The 21,527-nt window shown below is 45.3% G+C and overlaps 1 protein-coding gene across 4 annotated transcripts in view; it reads left to right on the top strand.

Annotated features, from left to right (window-relative positions):
• RANBP9 (RAN binding protein 9) overlaps nt 1-21,527 on the top strand; it is a 67,472-nt gene that overhangs the window by 31,980 nt on the left and 13,965 nt on the right. For all 4 annotated transcript variants that reach the window (XM_045006569.1, XM_045006572.1, XM_045006571.1 and 1 more), the window contains 5 exons: nt 2,105-2,272; nt 5,241-5,263; nt 13,075-13,259; nt 16,232-16,344; nt 17,906-18,014. In XM_045006569.1, the coding sequence (XP_044862504.1) occupies nt 2,105-2,272; nt 5,241-5,263; nt 13,075-13,259; nt 16,232-16,344; nt 17,906-18,014 (598 nt within the window). The remainder of the gene's footprint in view (nt 1-2,104; nt 2,273-5,240; nt 5,264-13,074; nt 13,260-16,231; nt 16,345-17,905; nt 18,015-21,527) is intronic.

Below are 21,527 nucleotides of genomic sequence, written 5' to 3'. Positions count from 1 at the left end.
GGTCACCCTATTCCCGCTCCTCTCCCTCCCTCCCAGTGCCTCCTGCATGCCACGGAACAACTGATCCGCAGCGGACAGGAGGCACTGGAAGGGAGGGGGAAGAGTTGCTCGGCAGGGCAGTCAAAGGTATTCCCCACTAACTTTTTTCCATGGGTGATCTAGCTCTGGAGCCACTCACGGAGTCAGCTCCTATGGTGCCAACACTCACATGCTTAACTTTGATCACACAAGTAATCCATTGATTTTCAGGATCTGGGCCTATATCTTAATACAAATACATGGAATATTGTTGTACATTGTTAACACGTTGTGACATGTTAGTATATACTTTACCGGGCTTTTCAGAGATTTTAAACTTCGCTATTTCAAATCGTATTGGCCTAGCCCCCCCCGCCCAACCTTTTTTTTTAATTGCTTGGTTTTTTAAGAAGAAAAATAATTGTAATCCTATGGCTGAGATTTTAAGTGCTCAGAGGCTAGCAAAACAAGTTAGTTCTGACAGTAAACTAAACTGATCCTGTAGTGCAATATATAACATTTACTGTCTGTGCTGTCAAATGTGTCCTTATTATACATGCATTCAAGATATGGCTGTTGTGGGAACCATAACTTCCCCGAATTGTAGTGTTTGAACATTTCACCTAAAATGTTATGTTAAAGAAAAGCTTCAGTGTAATACAGTAAGATTCTGATCACTAAAATAGCTGCCCTTTGAGTAGGACTGGAAATGCAGCTCCCATTTTTGAATACATAAGAAATAGGAGACACAAAAAATGCCTTTTTTAAAGACTTGGTTAATTTTAATCAAATGTAAATAATGTTAAATTAGCCTTACAGCATCTTTAGTCTCCAGTTTCTCATGCATCCAAACAAGCTGCATTTTCAGTCTAAGCCTCCTGTCAAGAGTACAATAATTCCAGCATCCAATTTAAAAAAAAAAATAATCCTGAAAATTCAGGAGAGCAGTCCTGAAATTTTAGTTCTGTGACTCTCTTCCTTTGACAGTTACTGCTGGGTAATCTCCCATGAGTGGGGCTGTTGGATAGTACTCAGGAAAATGAGTTACTTCCAAGTAACTAGCTCTTCAGGCAGATTGTATATAGATCCACATTCCCCACTTCTTTGGAGTCCGTTAGCTGCCGATTATGTGGAATGAAACTGGGTTGGAATTGGGGTTTGAGCTCCTTTTATATACCCTTGCATCAGATGTATGCTCCCTTGCAGATCTGAACATCTGATGCCTACAAGGTCACTCCTTTCCAGAGAGTTTTTTGTGTTTGTACTGAGGGAACACTATAGCTGCTTCATTCATAAGTTTCCTTTTGAAAACAGAGGAAAGTGTGCAATTGTGTGAAACTTACTTATTCTCCAGCTTCTCCACATGCAGAATTAGGCCTTCTTGATTATCTAGTATTAGTGACTTTTCCCCTGAGTTCACTTCTGGATTTGAAGTTTTTTAGGGCAGCAAGGCTAGTAGTACTACAGTCTGTGGGCTTGGCTATCATATGGAGGTAGTGCTACTTGCTGCTGAACAACAATTAAGGATGTTCAAGAGTGGCTGTGACTTTCTCCGGAGACATGTCTAGGTCTTTAGACAATCTGAATGTGACCGTGACATGTGCCTTCAAGTATGGATGTTGTAAAGTGTGGGACATTAAGAGGAAACCTTATTATTTTATTAGGACATGCCAGACATTCAGGTTGCTTTAATATTCAGACAGTAGATCTGGTCAGTTGTCAAATGTTGACAATTTTGAATGTCAAATCTTTTTTTAAAAAGGGAGAGGGAATTGACAGTATTTGCAACACTTTCCCTTTTTTTCTTGATTAGTCTATTTGGCACCCGTAAATACAATTATATGTTCAACCATTTTTGAAAGAAGTTGATATTCATGTGAACCAGAGCATTTTAATGTTAGCAGTTTGTGTCTTATGTGTATTGGTAAGTTATTTTTCCGTTTTACAGGAATAACGGTGAGTGTAGTAATCAACCTTAATAAAAAACTGCTTGGATTGTAACAAGTAAACTTTTGCTATATGTTTATTTCTTTCCATTAATTTGTAGTGGAAACAAGTGAATAAAACTTGAAATGCTTTGTTATAGGTTGGGATAAACATTCATATGGTTACCATGGAGATGATGGACATTCATTTTGTTCCTCTGGAACTGGACAACCCTATGGCCCAACATTTACAACTGGTGATGTCATTGGTTGTTGTGTAAACCTTATCAACAATACCTGCTTCTACACAAAGAACGGACATAGTTTGGGTATGGAAAACAATCACTGCTAATGACAGCTGATGTCATCAAACCTAGTGCAGTTTTTTGTACATTTAAAATCTTAAAATTGTGTTATACTGGTCCCTGACATTGGAGTCAAGATTCATAAGCACCTTAAATATGGACCTTTTTTTTTTTTAAATGGGGTTATACTCCAGGGCTTTAAATGAGCAGATAAGAAAAGTGGAAAAACTTACTAATGCAACATTAAAACCTTATACATGAATTTGGAGGGGTTTTCCCACACCATCTTTCTCAGGAGATCTGCGTATATTTCAACTCATGGTGACTAAGATCTGGCATCTGAATTTTCTGAAGGTCTCTAGTCTTCAATTGTCGCAATTAAATTCAAGCTTATATTTTTGAATTTGTAATTATATACTGTGTGTTACTGTTAGTTGAAGTCTGCTAACAAATCTAATTACCCTTTGTCCCAGAGCATAGGAGAATATAGTGTGTCCCTTTGTGAACAGCACACTGCCAGTAGCTCCATACTCCTTAAATCAAAGGGGCTTTATCTAAAGCATATTCATTTATCTCAACTGGAAGAGAGATGATTTCTCAGGTAACCAGTTCCCAAGCCATTTAGAGCTGGAACAAAGCCACAAGTTAGTTACATAGGCCATCCCAAATTTATGCCAGTTAACCCTTCACAGTATGTTTTAGCATCATGTCTCATTATACTACATTGTACAGAAACTTTGAGGATGAGCACAGCAGGGATGGTTGGTGTTAATCTTACATAAGTTACCTGTCTGGCAGTTCAGATAGGTTGCACACACTTTAGTGACCAAAGATATTTTACTTTCCTCATGTCTTGTATGTTTGTATTAGCAGTGGGTTAAGGAGAGAGAGGGTTGTGGCTTGGTGAATAGGTTTTGGAAGACTGTTGAAATAGGGGCTAACGGAATAAGGCAGGGGTCCCCAGTGTGGTGCCTGCGGGCGCCATGGCACCCGCCTACTGGCCGGCAGATGAGCATCCGCTGAAATGCTGGCAAAATTCGGCGGCATTTCGGCGGCGACACTCTGGATGATGGCGCTTGTCAGCGACATTTCGGCGGATGCTCATCTGCCACCACAGTCCTCCGCCAGATGAAAAGGGCTGGGTACCATTGGAATAAGGCTTAGACAATGTGAGAAAATGACAAAGGGGAAGAGTTAAGACGTCTCTTGTTGGTAGGACTGGGACTAGGAAAGAAACTGGCTGTAGATTTAGGCAGGAGCTTAATATAGGCCTTGAAGGGAAGGACAAAAAGCTTGTTTAAAGTCATGGAAAGCTGTTGGGAGGTTGCAAAAGTGAGGGAGTTGAGTAATAAGATCATAGCAACACGTAAGAGATCATTTTGGAGAAATTGGAGGAGGAGGTGACAGGTAAGAATTCCAAAGAGGAAGAGGTTTGAGTAGTCAAGGCAAGAGACGATTAGGACATGGACAGCAAGTTAGCCATATGGAAATGATAAATTTTGGATGCGATGGAAGAAGCAGCAGGATTTGGTTACAGTTTGCGTGGGAGAAAGATAATGATAGGGAGTCCTATATCGAGGGCCTCAGTGATGAGGATGGAGTTAACGGTGGTGGAAAATGAGGTTGGATTTAGGAGGAAAGATTAGAAGCTTTGTTTTTGCCATAGTACATTTGAGATGATAGTGCTATATCAGATGGAGAAATAAAACAGAAGTAGATTTGAGTTGTCAGCATAGATGGACAGCTAGTAAGGTTAAAAATAAAATCCTTCAGCATGAAGAGAAGAAAATTATGATATACCCTGTGGGTTTCAGATACAGAATTTCACTCCTTCAAAAGAATCTATTTGAAATTGGAATTATTTTTCTAAAATTTACCTACAGCTCTGGGAATATATAAAGGTTAGATTTTATTTTTATTTGTTCCTAATTCCAGTAAATTCCAAAATTACTCTTCTGGTTTTATCAGCTTCTCATATTTTATAACTAGATACTAAAATACCTGGTTTAACTTTATCAAACTCTAGTAGAATACTTAGTTTGGATCAGAACTAATTAATTTTCAACAAAGCCTCTGGCAAATATGCTACTTCTGCTTTAATTTTTGCAAACAAGAAAAGTTCTATGCATTGCCAGTAGGAGAGACTTCTTTGCAATAAACTTTCATCTCATTAAGTATCAGAGGGATAGCCTTGTTAGTCTGGATCTGTAAAAGCAGCAAAGAGTCCTGTGGCACCTTATAGACTAACAGACGTATTGGAGCATGAGCTTTCGTGGGTGAATACCCACTTTGTCGGATGCATGCATTCACCCCGAAAGCTCATGCTCCAATACGTCTGTTAGTCTATAAGTTACCACAGGACTCTTTGCTGCTTTCATCTCATTATTATAGTTGCATATGACAGAACTTGTACATTGCCAGAATATATTATGAAAATGCTATTGCTACTTTTTTCTGTAACATTTAAGACAGTCAACTGCGGCCTAAATTTTCACACTTGTTTGCTTAAAGATAGGCTGTCAAATCTTTACTTAGACTCCTGTATAACATGGGTAAGAGAACGTAGCTTTAAGCTGCCAAGTTTCAAAATATTGGTCTGAATATTTGTGTATGGTAGTTTAAATGTTTATCATCTTTTGAAAATATTTTTCTATTTGCCAAATACTTACCTTTTGGTTCCTGTTACTACTACACTAACTTGTGCAGAAGCATTATGGGTGTCAGCATGCCTGTCATACTTACTTTTGAGGCAGGTCTGGGAAGTTTTTACAAACTTATAACGATTAGAGAAACTAAATATTTAGCATCTAGATATTCCCTATTAGATATTCTCTTCAACAATTATAAGATCTGACAAATTTAACTGACTACTTGAATGCTCTTGTATACTTTAAAAAAAAAAAAAAAGCATCTAGGAAGTTGCTTGCTTTTTCAAATACATTTTGAATACAAATATATGAAAATTATTTTAATGCATCTCTGTTTGTTGCAGGTATTGCTTTTACGGATCTACCGGTAAGATAAGTGGATTTTCAAACAGAAAATAGAATTTTATGCATACTATAAATAGCTGTTTCAAATGTACTATGACTGTTCTTGTCTAGCTTATGCTTATTGGAAATGTGCAGTATGCCCTTTTTATATCATTTTATATCTGGTTTTCAGTTTGACAGATATCACTGAGGCAACAACTTGAAACTCAGTATCTGTAAACACTAATACTGAAAAGCAAATAGTTACAATTTTTTCTCTGTTCAGATTTTAGTATCAGGGCATTTACTTGAGGATTTTGATCAGAAAATCAGGATGAGAATGTAATACATGATTTCAAAATATTTTATTTCTTCTTCGAGTGATTGCTCCTATGCATTCCATGTAGGTGTGCGCGCCGCACGTGCACGGCTCTTCGGAAGATTTTTACCCTAGCAACACCGGCGGGCCGGCTGGGCGCCCCCTGGAGTGGCGCCGCTATAGCGCTAGATATATACCCCAGCCGGCCCGTCCGCTCCTCAATTCCTTCTTCACGGCCGTTGGAACAGTGGAGTGCTCGTTTGTCCTCCACATCCCTAGCTCACCTCGGTTCTAGTTTTGTAGTTAGTGTATATAGTAGTTAAAATAGTTAGTTAAGTAAGTTATTAGGTAGATTAAGGGGAATTAGGGGGGCTTAGCCCCTCTTTTCCCGTCCGGTGCGGGCGTATGCCCAAGACACCGGGGTTTAAGCCCTGTGTGGCTTGCCAGCGGCACATGCCGATTGGGGACCCTCACGACTCCTGCCTGCGTTGTCTTGGTGTGGCCCATCGACCAGATAAGTGCCCTATTTGCAGATCGTTCAAGCCTCGAACGAAAAAGGAGCGGGACATTAGATTAAGGCAGCTCCTAATGGAATCGGCGCTTACCCCTGTGGTGCCGACACCATCAGCTCCGCCGTCGTCCTCGGCACGGAGCGCTCCAGCGGTCCCCGACCGGTCCGGTACCGAGACTCTTAAGAAGCAACCGGCACCGAAGCCCCGGCACCGTTCCCTCTCACCATCCGGGAAACGGAAGCCGCAGCCAAAGTCTGGGAAGACTGCTGCATCGAGACCGCTTGTCCAGCAGCCAGTGTCGGCCCCCTCGGTACCGACCTCGACAGCGCACGGAACGTGCGCGGTACTGTCGACTCCGGCGCCGGCAGGTACCTTGAGTCCTGTACCTGTACGTTGAGTCCGGTACCTCTGTGCTCCCCGGTGCAAACCGTGGTCGAGCTGCCTCTCCCGTCCACGCCCGAGACGTTCTCGACGGCGAGAGAGCTCATAGAGCTAACAGAGGCACCAAGCCTCCGGCCCCCGGCACCGCCGGTGCGGGCTGTGCAGTCAGTGGGCAAGCCGGCCATGATACGGCCTCCTTCCCCTGACAGATGGGATAAAAGGTGATCCAGGTCCCGCTCCTGATCCTGATCTCGGAGACGGTCACCTTCACGCCGATCCAGGTCCCGGCACCGGTCACCATCCCGGTACCGCTCTCAGTCTCGGCGCCGGTCGCAGTCCCGGTACCGCTCCTCATTGCGGTACCGGTCGCACTCCCGGAGGCGATCCCGGTCCCGGTCTCCGGGCCGTCGGCACCGAAGAAGGTCCGGATCCCGTCACCGTTCTTGGAGCCGCTCCTGCCGCCGACGGTCAAGATCGCGGTCGACCTCCCGGTACTCACGCGGTCGACGGTGCCGCTCTCGCTCCCGGTACCGCGACGATCGGCACCGATCCCTGGCACCATACACGGACAGACTAGCGGCATCGACGGCGCAGTCCCTGAGCGCCTCTGCCTCCCCCCCCCGTGGCCTTCTCGCCAACCGTCGGTCGCCTCGCACGAGGGCAGCGGTGGAGATCACCGGGCAGACCCCCAAGGACAGGACCACGGTCCACAGCAATGGGGCTTCTGGACCCCCTGGGCCTTTCACGAGGCTCAAGCCGCCCCCTCCCTCCAGCGACCCAGGCCCTCCGACCACAGGGTGCCGGAAGCCACTGTCAGCAGGCCCCCTCCATCACCTCCGGTTGAGGTTCCGCCGCCAGCGGTACCGGCGGAACATCCCGTAGAGGCGGAGGCTTCGCACCCCATGGACGAACCACAGCTACAAGCCATGGGTCAGGGCCATTCCTCGTCTTCCTCGCCGGACGAGGCGGTGGCGGGGTCCTCATCATCGGATCCCCCACCGATTGACTTGCATGCCCATCAGGACCTCCTCCGTCGGGTGGCACAAGCCATCAACCTCCCGGTCGCAGAGGTCACTGAGGACGAGGATCCGGTTACTAATGTGATTGGAGCTGAGGCCCCCATGCGAGTGGCCCTGCCCTTCATTCGCACTATTCAGAGAAATGCCACTACAATCTGGCAATCACCTGCGTCCATCCCTCCCACTGCTGGAGGCGTGGAGCGAAAGTACTCCCTCGTTGTGCAGTCGGTGAATGACCGGGAAAGAAATGGGCAGCCCGCGCCAGCGCCGAAGTCCAAGGATGCACACAGGATGGACCTGTTGGGCCGGAAGATCTATTCGGCTGGCGGCCTTCAACTACGGATATCCAATCAGTTGGCTCTCCTTAGCCGCTATGCCTACGACAACTTCGTGGCGCTCTCTAAGTTTACGGAGTTGATTCCCACGACCTCCAGGCAGGAGTTCTCTGCCCTGCTAGAAGAGGGCAAGAAAGCCTCCAGGTCCTCCATTCAGGTCTCACTGGACTCTGCAGATTCTGGAGCCAGGACTTTGGCATCAGGAGTGACCATGAGGAGGATCTCCTGGCTGCAATCGTCTACCTTGCCGCCAGAAGTCAGTATACCTTGCAGGACCTGCCCTTCGATACCAAGGGCCTATTCTCGGAGAAGACAGACTCCAGAATCCAGACCCTTAAGGATGGCTGTATTGCCATCCGCACCCTGGGCATGCACACGCCTGCTACCCAGCGGAGGTCCTTCAGGCAGCAGCCCTATCGGCCATTTAATCAGTCCAGGTCGAGGCCTGATAATGGACGCAGAGGCAGACTGAACCGCCGTAGACCATCGGGCAATCGGCGTACCCAGTCCCAGGCGCCCTCTAAAGCCCCTCAAGGGCCGAAACAGGCATTTTGATGGGACGCCCGAGGACGGCCCATCAGTCTCTCCATCAGATCCTTCCCCGTTATTTTTCAACCGTCTTTCCCACTTCCTCCCGGCGTGGTCCCAGATTACAACGGACAACTGGGTGCTACGCACGGTAGAGTCCGGTTACCGTCTTCAGTTTGTTTCGCCCCCGCCCTCCCACCCACCCACCCCGTCCCTCTTCAGGGACCCCTCTCACGAGCAAGTCCTCTTACAAGAGGTCGAGTCTCTGCTGAGCTTGGGTGCCATAGAGGAGGTGCCGAGCGATATGCGAGGCAGGGGATTTTATTCCCGATATTTTCTCATCCCCTAGGCGAAGGGAGGTCTACGACCCATACTCGACCTCCGAGAGCTCAACAGGTACCTGCTCAAGCTCAAGTTTCGCATGGTAACCCTGGGGACTATCATCCCTTCCCTGGATCCGGGAGACTGGTTTGCCGCCCTCGACATGAAGGACGCATATTTTCATGTTGCGATTTACCCTCCTCATCGACGCTACCTGCGTTTCGTTGTCAACAGCACGCACTACCAGTTCGCAGTGCTACCCTTCGGCCTCTCCACAGCGCCGAGGGTCTTCACCAAGTGTATGGCAGTGGTTGCCGCGGCCCTCCGCCGTCGTTGGATACACGTCTACCCGTATCTCGACGATTGGCTGGTCCGGGGACCATCCCGCCAACTGGTAGCGAGTCACATGACCACGATCCTAGCCCTGTTCCAGCGCCTAGGACTTATGATAAATGCTGAGAATTCAACGTTGACTCCATCGCAAAGGGTGGAGTTCATCGGAGCGGTCCTGGATTCCAATTTGGCCAGGGCCTGCCTGCCCCAACCTTGGCATCAGTCTCTGGTCTCCCTAGTTCGGGGACTACAATCCTTTCGAACGACAACAGTGCGCTCCTGCCTCCGCCTCCTGGGCCACATGGCTTCATGCACGTTCGTCACTCCGTACGCGAGGTTGCACCTTCGCCCGTTTCAAACTTGGCTTGCGTCAGTGTACCGGCCCCACCGTGACTCCGTGGATATGGTAGTCACGCCCACGAAGCCGATCCTCTCTTCGCTCACCTGGTGGCTGGACCCAGAAGTGGTGTGTGCCGGAGTCCCATTCCGCCCTCCTCAACCATCTGTCACCCTGACCACGGATGCTTCGGAGCTAGGGTGGGGGGCACACCTGGCCGACCTGCACACCCAAGGTCTCTGGTCGCCCCGAGAGCTCTCCTTACATATCAATGTCAGGGAGCTGCGGGCGATTCGTCTCGCGTGTCAAGCCTTCCGCTCCCGTCTCCAAGGGCGTTGTGTCGCAGTGTTGACAGACAACACAACGGCGATGTTTTATGTCAACAAGCAGGGTGGGGCCCGATCCTCCCAGCTTTGCACGGAAGCGATGCTCCTGTGGGACTTCTGCATAACCCACTCGATTCACCTGGTAGCGTCCTATCTTCCAGGAGTGCAGAATACGCTGGCCGACCGTCTCAGCAGGTCGTTCCTTTCACACGAGTGGTCGCTGCGTCCAGATGTGGTGTACACAATTTTCCGCAGGTGGGGGTTTCCCCAAATAGACCTGTTTGCCTCCAGAGAGAACAGGAAGTGCCACCAGTTCTGTTCTTACCAGGGTCGCGCCCCGGGCTCCCTGTCAGACGCATTCCTCTGCTCCTGGACGGGTCGCCTCCTATATGCCTGCCTTCCCTCCGTTCCCGCTCGTACATCGGGTGCTTCTCAAGCTTCGGAGGGACAGGGCCCACCTCATACTCGTCGCTCCGGCCTGGCCGAGGCAGCACTGGTACACTCTGCTGCTCGAGCTCTCCGTTCGGGATCCCATTCCCCTCCCGTTGTGGCTGGATCTGATAACGCAGGACTTCGGCAGGCTCCGCCACCCGGACCTGCAGTCTCTCCATCTTACAGCCTGGTGCCTGAGTGGTTGACCCACGCGGAGCGTGCCTGTTCGGTGGCGGTCCAGCGGGTCCTGCTAGAGAGCAGGAAGCCCTCCACTCGCTCGACTTACCTCGCGAAATGGAAGCGATTCGCAATCTGGTGCGATCAGAGAGACCTGAATCCATTCGTGGTCCCTATACCAACGATCCTGGACTACCTCTGGTCACTTAAGGAGCAAGGTCTCGTGGTCTCATCGTTGAAAGTGCACCTAGCAGCCATATCCGCCTTTCGGCCGCCCGTCAGTCACCGGTCCATCTTCTCCGATCCGACGGTTTCCCGCTTCCTCAAAGGCCTAGATCGCTTATTCCCGCCAGTGCGGCGTCCTACTCCGTCCTGGGATCTGAATCTGGTTTTGATCAGGCTCATGAGAGCCCCCTTTGAGCCCTTGGCCACGTGTTCCCTGCTCCATCTGTCGTGGAAAACAGCTTTCCTCGTCGCCATAACCTCAGCGAGGCGAGTTTCCGAGCTTCATGCCCTGACAGCTGGTCCACCGTACACCATCTTTCATGCAGACAAGGTTCAGCTTCGGCCACACCCGGCCTTCCTCCCTAAGGTGGTGTCGGCCTTCCATTTAAACCAGGACATTTTTCTTCCTGTTTTTTTCCCGAAGCCTTACGCCTCGAGTCGGGAACAACAGCTTCACACCCTGGACGTCCGCAGGGCCCTTGCTTTCTACATAGAGCGAACAAAACCCTTCCGGCGTTCGCCCCAACTATTCGTAGCAGTTGCGGAGCGTATGAAAGGCGAGCCGGTCTCCTCTCAGAGGATTTCCTCCTGGGTCACTGCATGTATCCGAACATGCTACGAGCTTGCTTGTGTACCAGCTAACCGTCTCACTGCTCACTCTACGAGAGCTCAATCCTCGTCTGCCGCCTTCCTGGCCCATGTCCCCATCCAGGACATCTGTAGAGCGGCCACCTGGTCTTCTGTCCACACCTTCGCTTCCCACTACGCGTTGGTACAGCAATCCAGAGACGATGCAGCCTTCGGCTCAGCAGTCTTACACTCTGCCACGTCTCACTCCGACCCCACCGCCTAGGTAAGGCTTGGGAATCACCTACATGGAATGCATAGGAGCAATCACTCGAAGAAGAAAAGACGGTTACTCACCGTTGTAACTGTTGTTCTTCGAGATGTGTTGCTCCTATCCATTCCAGACCCGCCCTCCTTCCCCACTGTCGGAGTAGCCGGCAAGAAGGAACTGAGGAGCGGACGGGCTGGCTGGGGTATATATCTAGCGCTATAGCGGTGCCACTCCAGGGGGCGCCCATCCGGCCCGCCGGTGTTGCTAGGGTAAAAATCTTCCAAAGAGCCGTGCATGCGCGGCGCGCACACCTACATGGAATGGATAGGAGCAACACATCTCGAAGAACAACAGTTACAACGGTGAGTAACCGTCTTTTATATACCCTGTGTGCTTGTCAAACAGTTGAGAGAGAATCTGTGAACAATAATGATAAAGCTAACATTTTATATTGTAATAGTTTTATGCCCAAATATGTAAGTATGTCTGTGCGTTCATTCTTGGGAATACCTGAGTTGGAAGCACAAAATGCCCATTGTTCAAACACAAATGGTGGCTATATTATATGCAAAGACTTCTTAAAACACCAACTTTTGTGTGTGTGTAAAATCACAAATTTAGGTGTTTCCTCCAAAAAAGGCTATTTTTAATGTGTGTCCATACTAGTCACACTTGGCTTTTCAATCATAATTTAGTTCATAGTACGAAGTATGTAAACTAATTATTTTAAATAAATTAAAATACCTTAATATCGTGACATTCTGCATAAAATTCTATAAACCCTAGTTTATCTTTTGATTGGATTTTATTCCAGCAGCATTCTGTATGAATGCCCCCCCGTACCATGGGTACACCATGATTTTTTTTGATTTTTTTTTTTGGCCTTTCTCTCATTCACATCATTTTCAATCTGGACTTTGGTGTTGTGATTTAGAGGACAACGATTTAGACACACAATCCTGTTGGAAGGCATCATTGCACCTCTAGGTCCTAAGAGAGAAAGCTGAAGAGACACTATTGGCATCCAACAATTCATTCTGATCCTAGAACACATAAGTGCTGGCAAAACAGATTTTTACCCCTTTGGGAATTGGGCCCATATTTAAAAGTTCACTGTGAAGGCCAATCTCTGAAAAGAAAATAGAATTTGGAAGACAATGCTTTGAAGTCATTTTAGATACAAATCAAAGAAATCACGAGGGCTTTAGTGAACTGGTACCGTTCTTTGTAGGCATTATACTTGAATTTCTAAGCTAAGGAGTTGCCCCTATCATTTCAATTCTCTACCTTAAAACATTGCTAAAATATCTGAACTTTAGTGGTGGTACACCTGAAAATGGAAATGACCCACTTAATACATTTGTGTTAAATTTTTTTGCTCTTGTTTAGAAATCAATATTTTTTTTAAGACCAGGATTATTTTACTTGGAGATGCATGTTTTCAACATAAAATCAAAGCCAAAAAGTGTGACGTTTACCATGCTTTAAAAACTGCATTTGTTAGCTTGAAGAATTACCAGTGTTGAGGTTTGGATGTCAAAATAATGGGCAGTGTTTTATTTTCTCTCCCACTGGTGACAGAGTTGTTTTGTCCTCATATTGCTGAGTTGGTATCAGTTACTTAAATTTGACTAACCACTGGGAATGCTAAGAGAGTGAGTACTACTTCTCTCCAGTGAGGGGTGTGGGTGGGGATGTTGAAGCTGATTAAAAAAGGGGGGAATTTGGAATAAGAGGAAAAAGTATTGATTTAAAAAAAAATCTCTTTCAGCCAAACTTGTACCCTACAGTAGGGCTTCAAACACCAGGAGAAGTGGTAGATGCTAACTTTGGGCAGCATCCATTTGTGTTTGACATTGAAGACTATATGCGAGAATGGAGAACCAAAATTCAGGCTCAGATCGACAGATTTCCTATAGGAGATCGGGAAGGAGAATGGCAGACAATGATTCAAAAGTAAGAATTAGAGGGATTTTAAAGACTGTATACTTAAAATTTGATAAAAGGGATTTTAAAATGGGCATTTAAAAAATGTTTGTACGAAATCCTAATTAAATTCAACTGTTCAAATAGTTTTTTAACAAATACAGGCAGTTCTTAAATGTTCATGAGAACTTTAATATTGTCCTGTCATATTGAAGTGATGGTAAAAAATGAAGTGCATTCTTTGATACAGTTAGAACTATTACCATTAAGATTCATCAGGGCAGCTGTCTGGCATATAAAATTAGTGAAAAGCTATATGACATTTGACTTCTTGGTCACTAGTGCAAATGCAGCCTTGATCAGTAGTGATCAAAAATTATTTCTGTTGAATAGCCATTGGGATGGCATATGTAGAAATCTCTATCAGTTCAGGTCTTGGTAGACAGGTGTCTCTATCAAAGAAACAACTGTATCACTTGACACTAATTGACACAGATAATGACTGTCTCAGCAGAGAAGCAGGGGACTTAACGGCCTATGGAGAATAATAACTGTTTATCTGGCACCCTGAAGTGTGCTAGTTGCCTCACAAAACATGGAATACACTCAGGGCAGGTCTACACTAAGGGCGGGGGTCGAACTAGGGTACGCAAGTTCAGCTACGTGAATAGCGTAGCTGAACTCGAAGTACCCTAGTTCGAACTACTTACCCGTCCAGACGCAGCGGGATCAAAGTCAGCGGCTCCAAGGTCGACTCCGCCACCGCCGTTTGCAGTGGTGGAGTACTGGAGTCGACCGGAGCACGCGGGGAGTTCGAACTATCGCGTCCAGATTAGACGCGAGAAGTCGAACTCACCACGTCGACCCGGCAGGTAAGTGTAGACTAGCCCTTAGTCTCTGCCCCCAAAGAACATTCAATCTGAAATGACAAGAGAAGGTGAACACTGTGTGTGTGTGTGTGTGTGTGTGTGTGTGTGTGTGTGTGTATAAATAAAATAAAAATTTTTTTTTGCCTAACTCAGGTAATTTAAATTAAACATGCCTGAATTCCTGTATTTTCAGTTGGCTTTAGTTTTTACTCACTGCCAATATTGTTTGTGCTGTGGAATAGTGTGTATGTGCTGTGGAATAGCGATCCCTACATGTAATTTGTTTAACTTTGTAAAGTACTTTGGGATGAAATTTGCAGTTTAAAAATTGCTGCTTCTCTCGCTTTCTCTCTCAGAGCCTCCTCCTTCTTTCATGAGCACTAAATTCACTTAAACTAAAGAAATCAGATTTTGAAAACCTATTTTATGGTAGTCTTCCTTTCTGCACTCACATAATGTCAGTAGAACTTGTAAATTTGGATACATTAGTCCAGCTACTTGCTGGAATGCATTGTTTACAACAGTGTTTTGTATTAATGTGGCATTAATTTTAATTTTTTGAGCAGACTCACTGGCTATGGGAACATCCCAATGAACACATTTTGGTCTTTAAGTGAATACTCACTATATTGTTGTTTCACCACCTCCTGACACCATATGTGTTGACATTAGTGCTAGAGTAAGCCATTTTGTCATCTTTCCTAGCCAAACAAGCATTTTAATTTAAAAAAAAAAAATTACTGAAGGGGAAATGTAACTTAATTTGTCATTCTCAGTGTACTTTGATTCAGAAGCTTAAATACAGTATTTTGGATCAATTACAATTCATGTGATTAAGTGAATTGTCACAAGTATTTGAATTTTTTAATTACCATACAGAGTCAAGACACTTGTCACCATGATTGTTTTCTGCACCAGCGTTCAGGCTAAAAATCTGTTAAAACAAAGACTTAGATGGTTCAACGGATTTGAGGGTTTTCCTTTAGGACTGTGATCCTATAAACACTTATGCATGTGCTTATCTTTATGCATATAAGCAGACCCATTATGTCAGTGGAGCTATTCATGTTTAATTTATGTACACGGACGTAAGTGTTTGCAGGAGATCAGTAGTTAAGTCATAAGTGCAAATTCATATCAATGTCACTAGTGACTGCAATTCAGCTGGCTACTCTGGGGCTTGTTTAAACTGGGTTGGTAGTCTCTAGTTGCCAGTGGACAAGTGAGTATTGGTACAGTCACAGATTTCCTTAACGTGAAATCTTCCCTCTTACTCAGAAGATATGTCTGTGCTGCCCAAAAACAAACAAATAAAAGGGGGGGAAAAAAACCCCACAGTGGCAAGTCTTGGAGGCCAGGTCCACTGACTCAGGCTCGTGGAGCTCAAAACAGCAGCGTAGACGTTCAGGCTTAGGCTGGAACCTAGACTCTCAAACCCACCTCCCTCACTGCGTTTCAGAGTCCTGGCTCCTGCCTGAACTCAAATATCGACTCTATTTTTAACCCTGTGGTATGAGCCTGAGTTAGTTGACCTGAGACATGCTGCAGGTCTCTTTTGCAGTGTAGACATGCAGACTTTCATGTCAGTTCTGGGTTGTGGAACATTTTTGGTGCTATTTAGAGAAACTCTCATTGCTGCTGAGCATACTGTATTTGTTCTGTGGATTAATACAGAATTTGGCCTCACAGGGCTTTAAGTCCAGCACATTTCATGAGCCAGGAATACACTTAAAAAAATCAGTATGTAATTGATCATAGCTTGAGTTAACAAATGGGATTGGTTAAAAAACCCCAATTGTTTCTATATAATTGAAATAAAATGTTAAAAAATAGTTTGTAAAAACAAGTACAAGTAAGAATATGCTCTAACAAGGAGCTTAGCTCTTCTGGGAAGGAATCAAATACATTCAATTAATGTATTCATGACTAGATAACTGGGATAGGACATTTTTATATGTTGCAAATATATATTTCTGGTTTAGGTATCTTACTAATTCCACTATTTGCTTTTATCAAGCAAGTGATTTTGTTTGCTCATATGCCTGGAAATTTGAAAATTGTCTTCAGTTTATTTTACCTGCATAATGGTGTAAATGATGTTGCATATTTTAACTGTTTGAATTCTCTTCTCAGAATGGTTTCATCTTATTTAGTTCATCATGGGTACTGTGCAACAGCAGAGGCTTTTGCCAGATCTACAGACCAGACTGTACTAGAAGAATTAGCCTCCATTAAAAATAGACAAAGTAAGGCTGGAAAGTATACTGTATACTTTTTAAAACAAATTAACTTAAATTGGCTCATATTAAAAACAGTTCCCTATAATTTAATCTATGAATCTTTTCATCATGGAATGTCTTTCTAACAATCTTACACCATTATAATTCAGTGTATTAATGCACAATCATGGATTCTTGAGCCACTGGTTTGTTAATCTTGAAAGTACTGTTTAATTTTGGAACTAGTTTAATGAAGAGGAATGTTATGAATTACCTACCATGGCGCTTATGTTTGAAAGGGAGGACACAGAGGTGTTTGATGTTATCTTGGAACAAATGTTAATGATGCGTCTAGACCAGTGGTGGGCAGCCTGCGGGCCGCACATGGCCCATTGGGGTAATCCGCTGGCGGGCTGGGAGACAGTTTGCCGCCCATAGCTCGTAGTGGCTGCAGTTCGCCGTTCCCGGCCAATGGGAGCTGCGGAAAGTGATGGCCAGCACGTCTCTGTGGACTGCGCAGCTCCCATTGGCTGGGAATGGCGAACTGTGGTCATTGGGAGCTGTAAACAAACTGTCTTGCGGCCCGCGGGCAGATTACTGTGACAGGCTGCAGGTTGCCCACCACCGGTCTAGACTAATGCTGACAATCATATTAGTAAACCAGAGTTGGTTGTCAGTCAGTTAACTTGAATGGGACCACAGACATAGATTTTTGCCTTGAGTAGGAAAAGTAGTAGAAGCTTAGCTAGCAGGTGCTGTTTAGATGCAGATTGAGTTTGTCAGGCTTACACTTGGAAAAGTTCAACACTTTTAGTTCAGTTCTAGCAGGATGAGTTGCAGTCTAGTCAGGCGCTTAAGTTATAAAGTAAGTAGGTGAAAATTAAGTTAAGGTGTTACTCTGATTTTCATTAGACGAGAGGTCATATTTACGTTGGGCTTAGCTAGCATATTAACTAAACACAATCTAAACTTGACCATTTTTCATAGTTTAGATATAGCCTTTATGAGCTAGATATAGTCCGGTATTCCTGGTCTTGCAAATGACAGTAGTGCAGTGTGGACATACTTTATGAAGATATATCAGTTAAAAATAAATTACAACAGTGTCTTAGGTATATCTCTTACATTCTATCTCAGGCTGGAAGTGACCCCGAAAGGTTAGAGTCCAGCCCCCTGCCTTCACTAGCAGGACTAAGTACTGATTTTGCCCCAGATCCCTAAGTGGCCCCCTCAAGGATTGAACTCGCAACCCTGGGTTTAGTAGGCCAATGGTCAAACCACTGAGCTATCCCTCCTGCTTAATTTTTTAATCTTCCTTTAAATGAGCTATTTGAGTAAGTGGTAGGTCAGTGTGTTTGCAAAGCAGCTGGCAATATATAATGTATATAATGCTTATATAAATATCTGTAAAATAAATACAACTCTTAAAATATTTCAGAATTTCCAAGGAAACCAACCCATTTCTTCTTTCCAATAATTTTTTGGTAAAAATACTATTGATTCATGTTGGTGGTATTTTTAATAGTTAATGTATATGAATCCTTAAACTATAAGTTTTAACCTTACTTTTTTGTGCTTTGGTGGACAGGAATTCAAAAATTGGTTTTAGCAGGAAGAATGGGAGAAGCCATTGAAACAACACAACAGTTGTATCCAAGTTTACTAGAAAGAAATCCTAATCTCTTATTTGCATTAAAGTGAGTCTTCGAATTATGCAGCTGTCTATAGAGAACTGTGTAGTCTTAGGAGATATTACATAATTAATTTGTTCCTGTGAAAGCTTTAAATTCAACAGAATTTTTAGAAACTGCTTATTTAGTTAACTTTTCTGTGTGCTATATGTATCTTTTAGATCAAATAACTAGTATGTCATCAGGATCCTTTGTATTCTGTAGCTCTGTGGACATAATTTGTTTTTGCTGTAAAATTGTCTTCCAGAATCTGAGTTTTCATCTAAATCTGTGTGTTTTAATTTTTTGCAACGGTTTTCCATTATGAATGTTTAATGTTAAACTTTCTTTTGTCACTTTATACTTATTAGTTCCAGACACTGAGTCCTCTTTCCTCATTGACTTTGAGGGAAATGGTAGATCCTTCAAGGAGTGTCCCTGTGGATGCTCCACTTTAGGTGTCTTGACCTTGTAATCAGAGATTTGTGGTAGCAGTGCCCGGTTGAGCTGCGCATGCGCTGTAGTCCTCTCACACCGCTCCAAGCAGTTACATAGTGGTGTGCAGCCAGCCATCCCCCAGTTCCTTCTCTATTGCCTTTGGCTTGAGTCGGAGCAATCAGCAGTGCCCTCTCTTACCTCAATAAGATTTATAATAAATAGTTCATAGTGATAGTTTTAGGGAAGCTAACTACAACTAACTTAACACTTGCTTTACTCTAATTTCTTTAAAATTGGAAAAAAAAAATTCCTTTACCTTTCCTATCTACCCCTGCCTCTGGCAGTTGTACAGCCTTAGCCTTAAACAGGGTTTACCCTTATATTTTTCTCTAAGAGACAGACTCCCTCAGGCATGCCCAGCTCATATGGCTTTAAACACTGCCTGACTTGCAGACTCTCCATACTGGTCTCTGCTGGTCACGCTCAGTGTGTCCGCTGCCTTGGTGAGATGCACATTTCTGCAGTGTGGGTATTTTTGAGTAAACTGACAGCTAGGACAAGAAAAGGCAGGGACCTCCAATTTAAGCTTCTTATGATGGAGAAATCCCTCAGGCCAACCTCTCATCCCCGAGTCCAGGTCACCTGCTGGCCAATGGTTGCCAGTCTCTGACATGGGCTCCACTTCAACAATGGCTGCCAAGGAGCCTACTCCTAGAAAGGCTACCAAAAAGCAGTCGCAGACATCTCTGCACTGAGAAGCGTCTAAAAAGAAAGTGATTCTCAACTGAAAAATTTGCCGTGGTATCAATGGCACTGAGTGTGCCGGACTGCGAGGCACCAGGAACATCTGGCCCCGAGAGTTCCTGAAGAGCTAAGGACCCTATGTGGGCAAGCTCTAATGGAGGCTTACACATTAAAGTGAAACATAACAGCACCCATGGAACTGAAGATCTCTGCACTGAGCAGTACAATGGCACCACCTGCTGTACTTGTGCTGTACAGCTCTAAATCCTTAGCACTAGCAGCTTCAACTCGTGCTCCTGGGCCGTCCACCATTCCGTCTCTGGCACCGAGACTCATGTTTCCTCAGCAATTCATGAGGCATGTGGACCAGATAGTGATCTCAACACCTGAATCTCCTCTACTCGGCACCGAGGGTACCCCATCCAGATCGGCATCAAGCCAGCTGACTACTACCTGCAGATCAGCCCACACTCCCCTCCTCCCCCCAATCTCCAGTGATGAGGAAGAAAAGGACAAGGCAGTAATATATACTCCTCGCCACTCCTCACCCAAGCCATGACCATTTCATCACCAACCATCTGCAGATATACGAGGATGATATGGTCACCCATGGGCACCCCCTCATACCATTCCCACCTAACTGGTCATACTGGGATCTTGGGGCAGTGTATAGAGTCCAACTTCAGGCCTCCTAGCCTGCCTAGGTCCCCTAGCCTTGTACCCTTCAACTGTCCAGGCACCCTCAGAAACACAAGAGGAAGACACTGAGGAACCTGAGGACATAGCCAAACATGACACTTCGCCATCTACTCAGCTCTCATCTTCATCACTGGACAAAATCATAATGCCACCACCCTCCACCATGGGGGATGATTTCAGATCCTTTCAGGACTGCTTCAAAGGGGTTGCTGAATCCCTGGACATTTCATTGGCTCAGCTACCAGAAGCCGCCCAACACAATCTTACAGACATACTCCAGGCATCCCCATCGGCAAAGATAGCTCTGCCAATTAGTAATGCAATCATGGAGCCTGCAAAAATAATCCAGCAGACACCTGCTTCAGCGCCACCCACGTGTAAAAGATCCGACAAAAAATATTATGTGCCAGCAAAAGGGGCGGAGTTCCTATTTACACATCCTACACCAAACTCCCTAGTAGTGGAGGTGGCCAACCAAGGGGGCAAACAACACCAGTCTCGAAACACCCCATACAATAAGGACTGGAACAGGCTAGACCTTTTCGGGCAGAAAGCTTATTCCTCAGCTACACTTCAGTTCTGCATAGCTAACTATGCTGCCCTGCTAGCCAAATATACACACAATCTGTTCTCCAAAGGTCGACTTCTATTGAAAATTTACAAGATGTCAAAAAAAACAGTAGAAGGTAAACATTTCTGAAGGGGGGTCTCATCTCCAGGACGGCCCTCCCTTGATTTGGCAGACACGACAGCATGATCCATCATGACATCCATGGTTATGCGCCATGCAATATGGCTCCACCTCTCCAGGTTCCCAAGGGAGGTCCAGGCAATGGTCGAGGACTTACCTTTCGAGGGGCAGAAATTATTTGCAGACAAAACCGATGTTTCATTACACACCCTAAAAGACTCAAGGGCGACCTTAAAAACCGTTGGCATTTACGTACCTGCAAACAAAAAGAAACAAGGCAGGTTTTACAAACAGAGATTGCCCTTGGCTCATAAACTTACTGGAGCTAAGGGCAGTCCAAAATGCATGTGAGCACTTTCTTCCTCTAATCGAGAACAATAAATCAAGATCCTCAGAGACGATTTAGCATGCATGTTTTATATAAACGGCCAAGGGGGAGCACGATTATACTCCCTATGTACAGAGGCGATACGCCTTTGGAATTGGTGCATCACCAACAACATATTGATATCGGCATCCTATCTGCCAGGATGTTAGACTACAATGGCGGATGTACTAAGCAGGGATTTCTTACAAACCCATGAGTGGGGGATGGATCCTGGAATTCTCAAATTCATATTCAAACTATGGCGGTTCCCTACCATAGATCTAGTTGCAACAGCTCTATAATGCCAAATGCCCACAATATTGCTCCAGAGTGGGATTTGGACACCACTCCCTAGCCGACACTCTCCTCATAAAATGGGAGGCACCACTGATGTATGTATTTCTTTCGACCCCACTCCTAAGCCGAGTCGGTCACAAGATCAAGCAGGACAAATCCAGGGTTGTTCTCGTAGTGCACAAACTTGGTTCCCATACTTGTGCCAGATGGCAGTGAAACCGCCTTGAACCTTTCCCTTAGTACCTCATCTTCTGTCACAAGATATGGGATGCCTCTGTCACCCCAACCTCGCAGTACTCCGTGG

This window comes from Mauremys mutica, chromosome 2 (genome assembly GCF_020497125.1).
Source record: "Mauremys mutica isolate MM-2020 ecotype Southern chromosome 2, ASM2049712v1, whole genome shotgun sequence".
Lineage (NCBI taxonomy): Eukaryota > Metazoa > Chordata > Testudines > Geoemydidae > Mauremys > Mauremys mutica.
The sequence above is the reverse complement of the archived record's forward strand: the minus strand, read 5'-3'. Positions and strand labels throughout refer to the sequence as shown.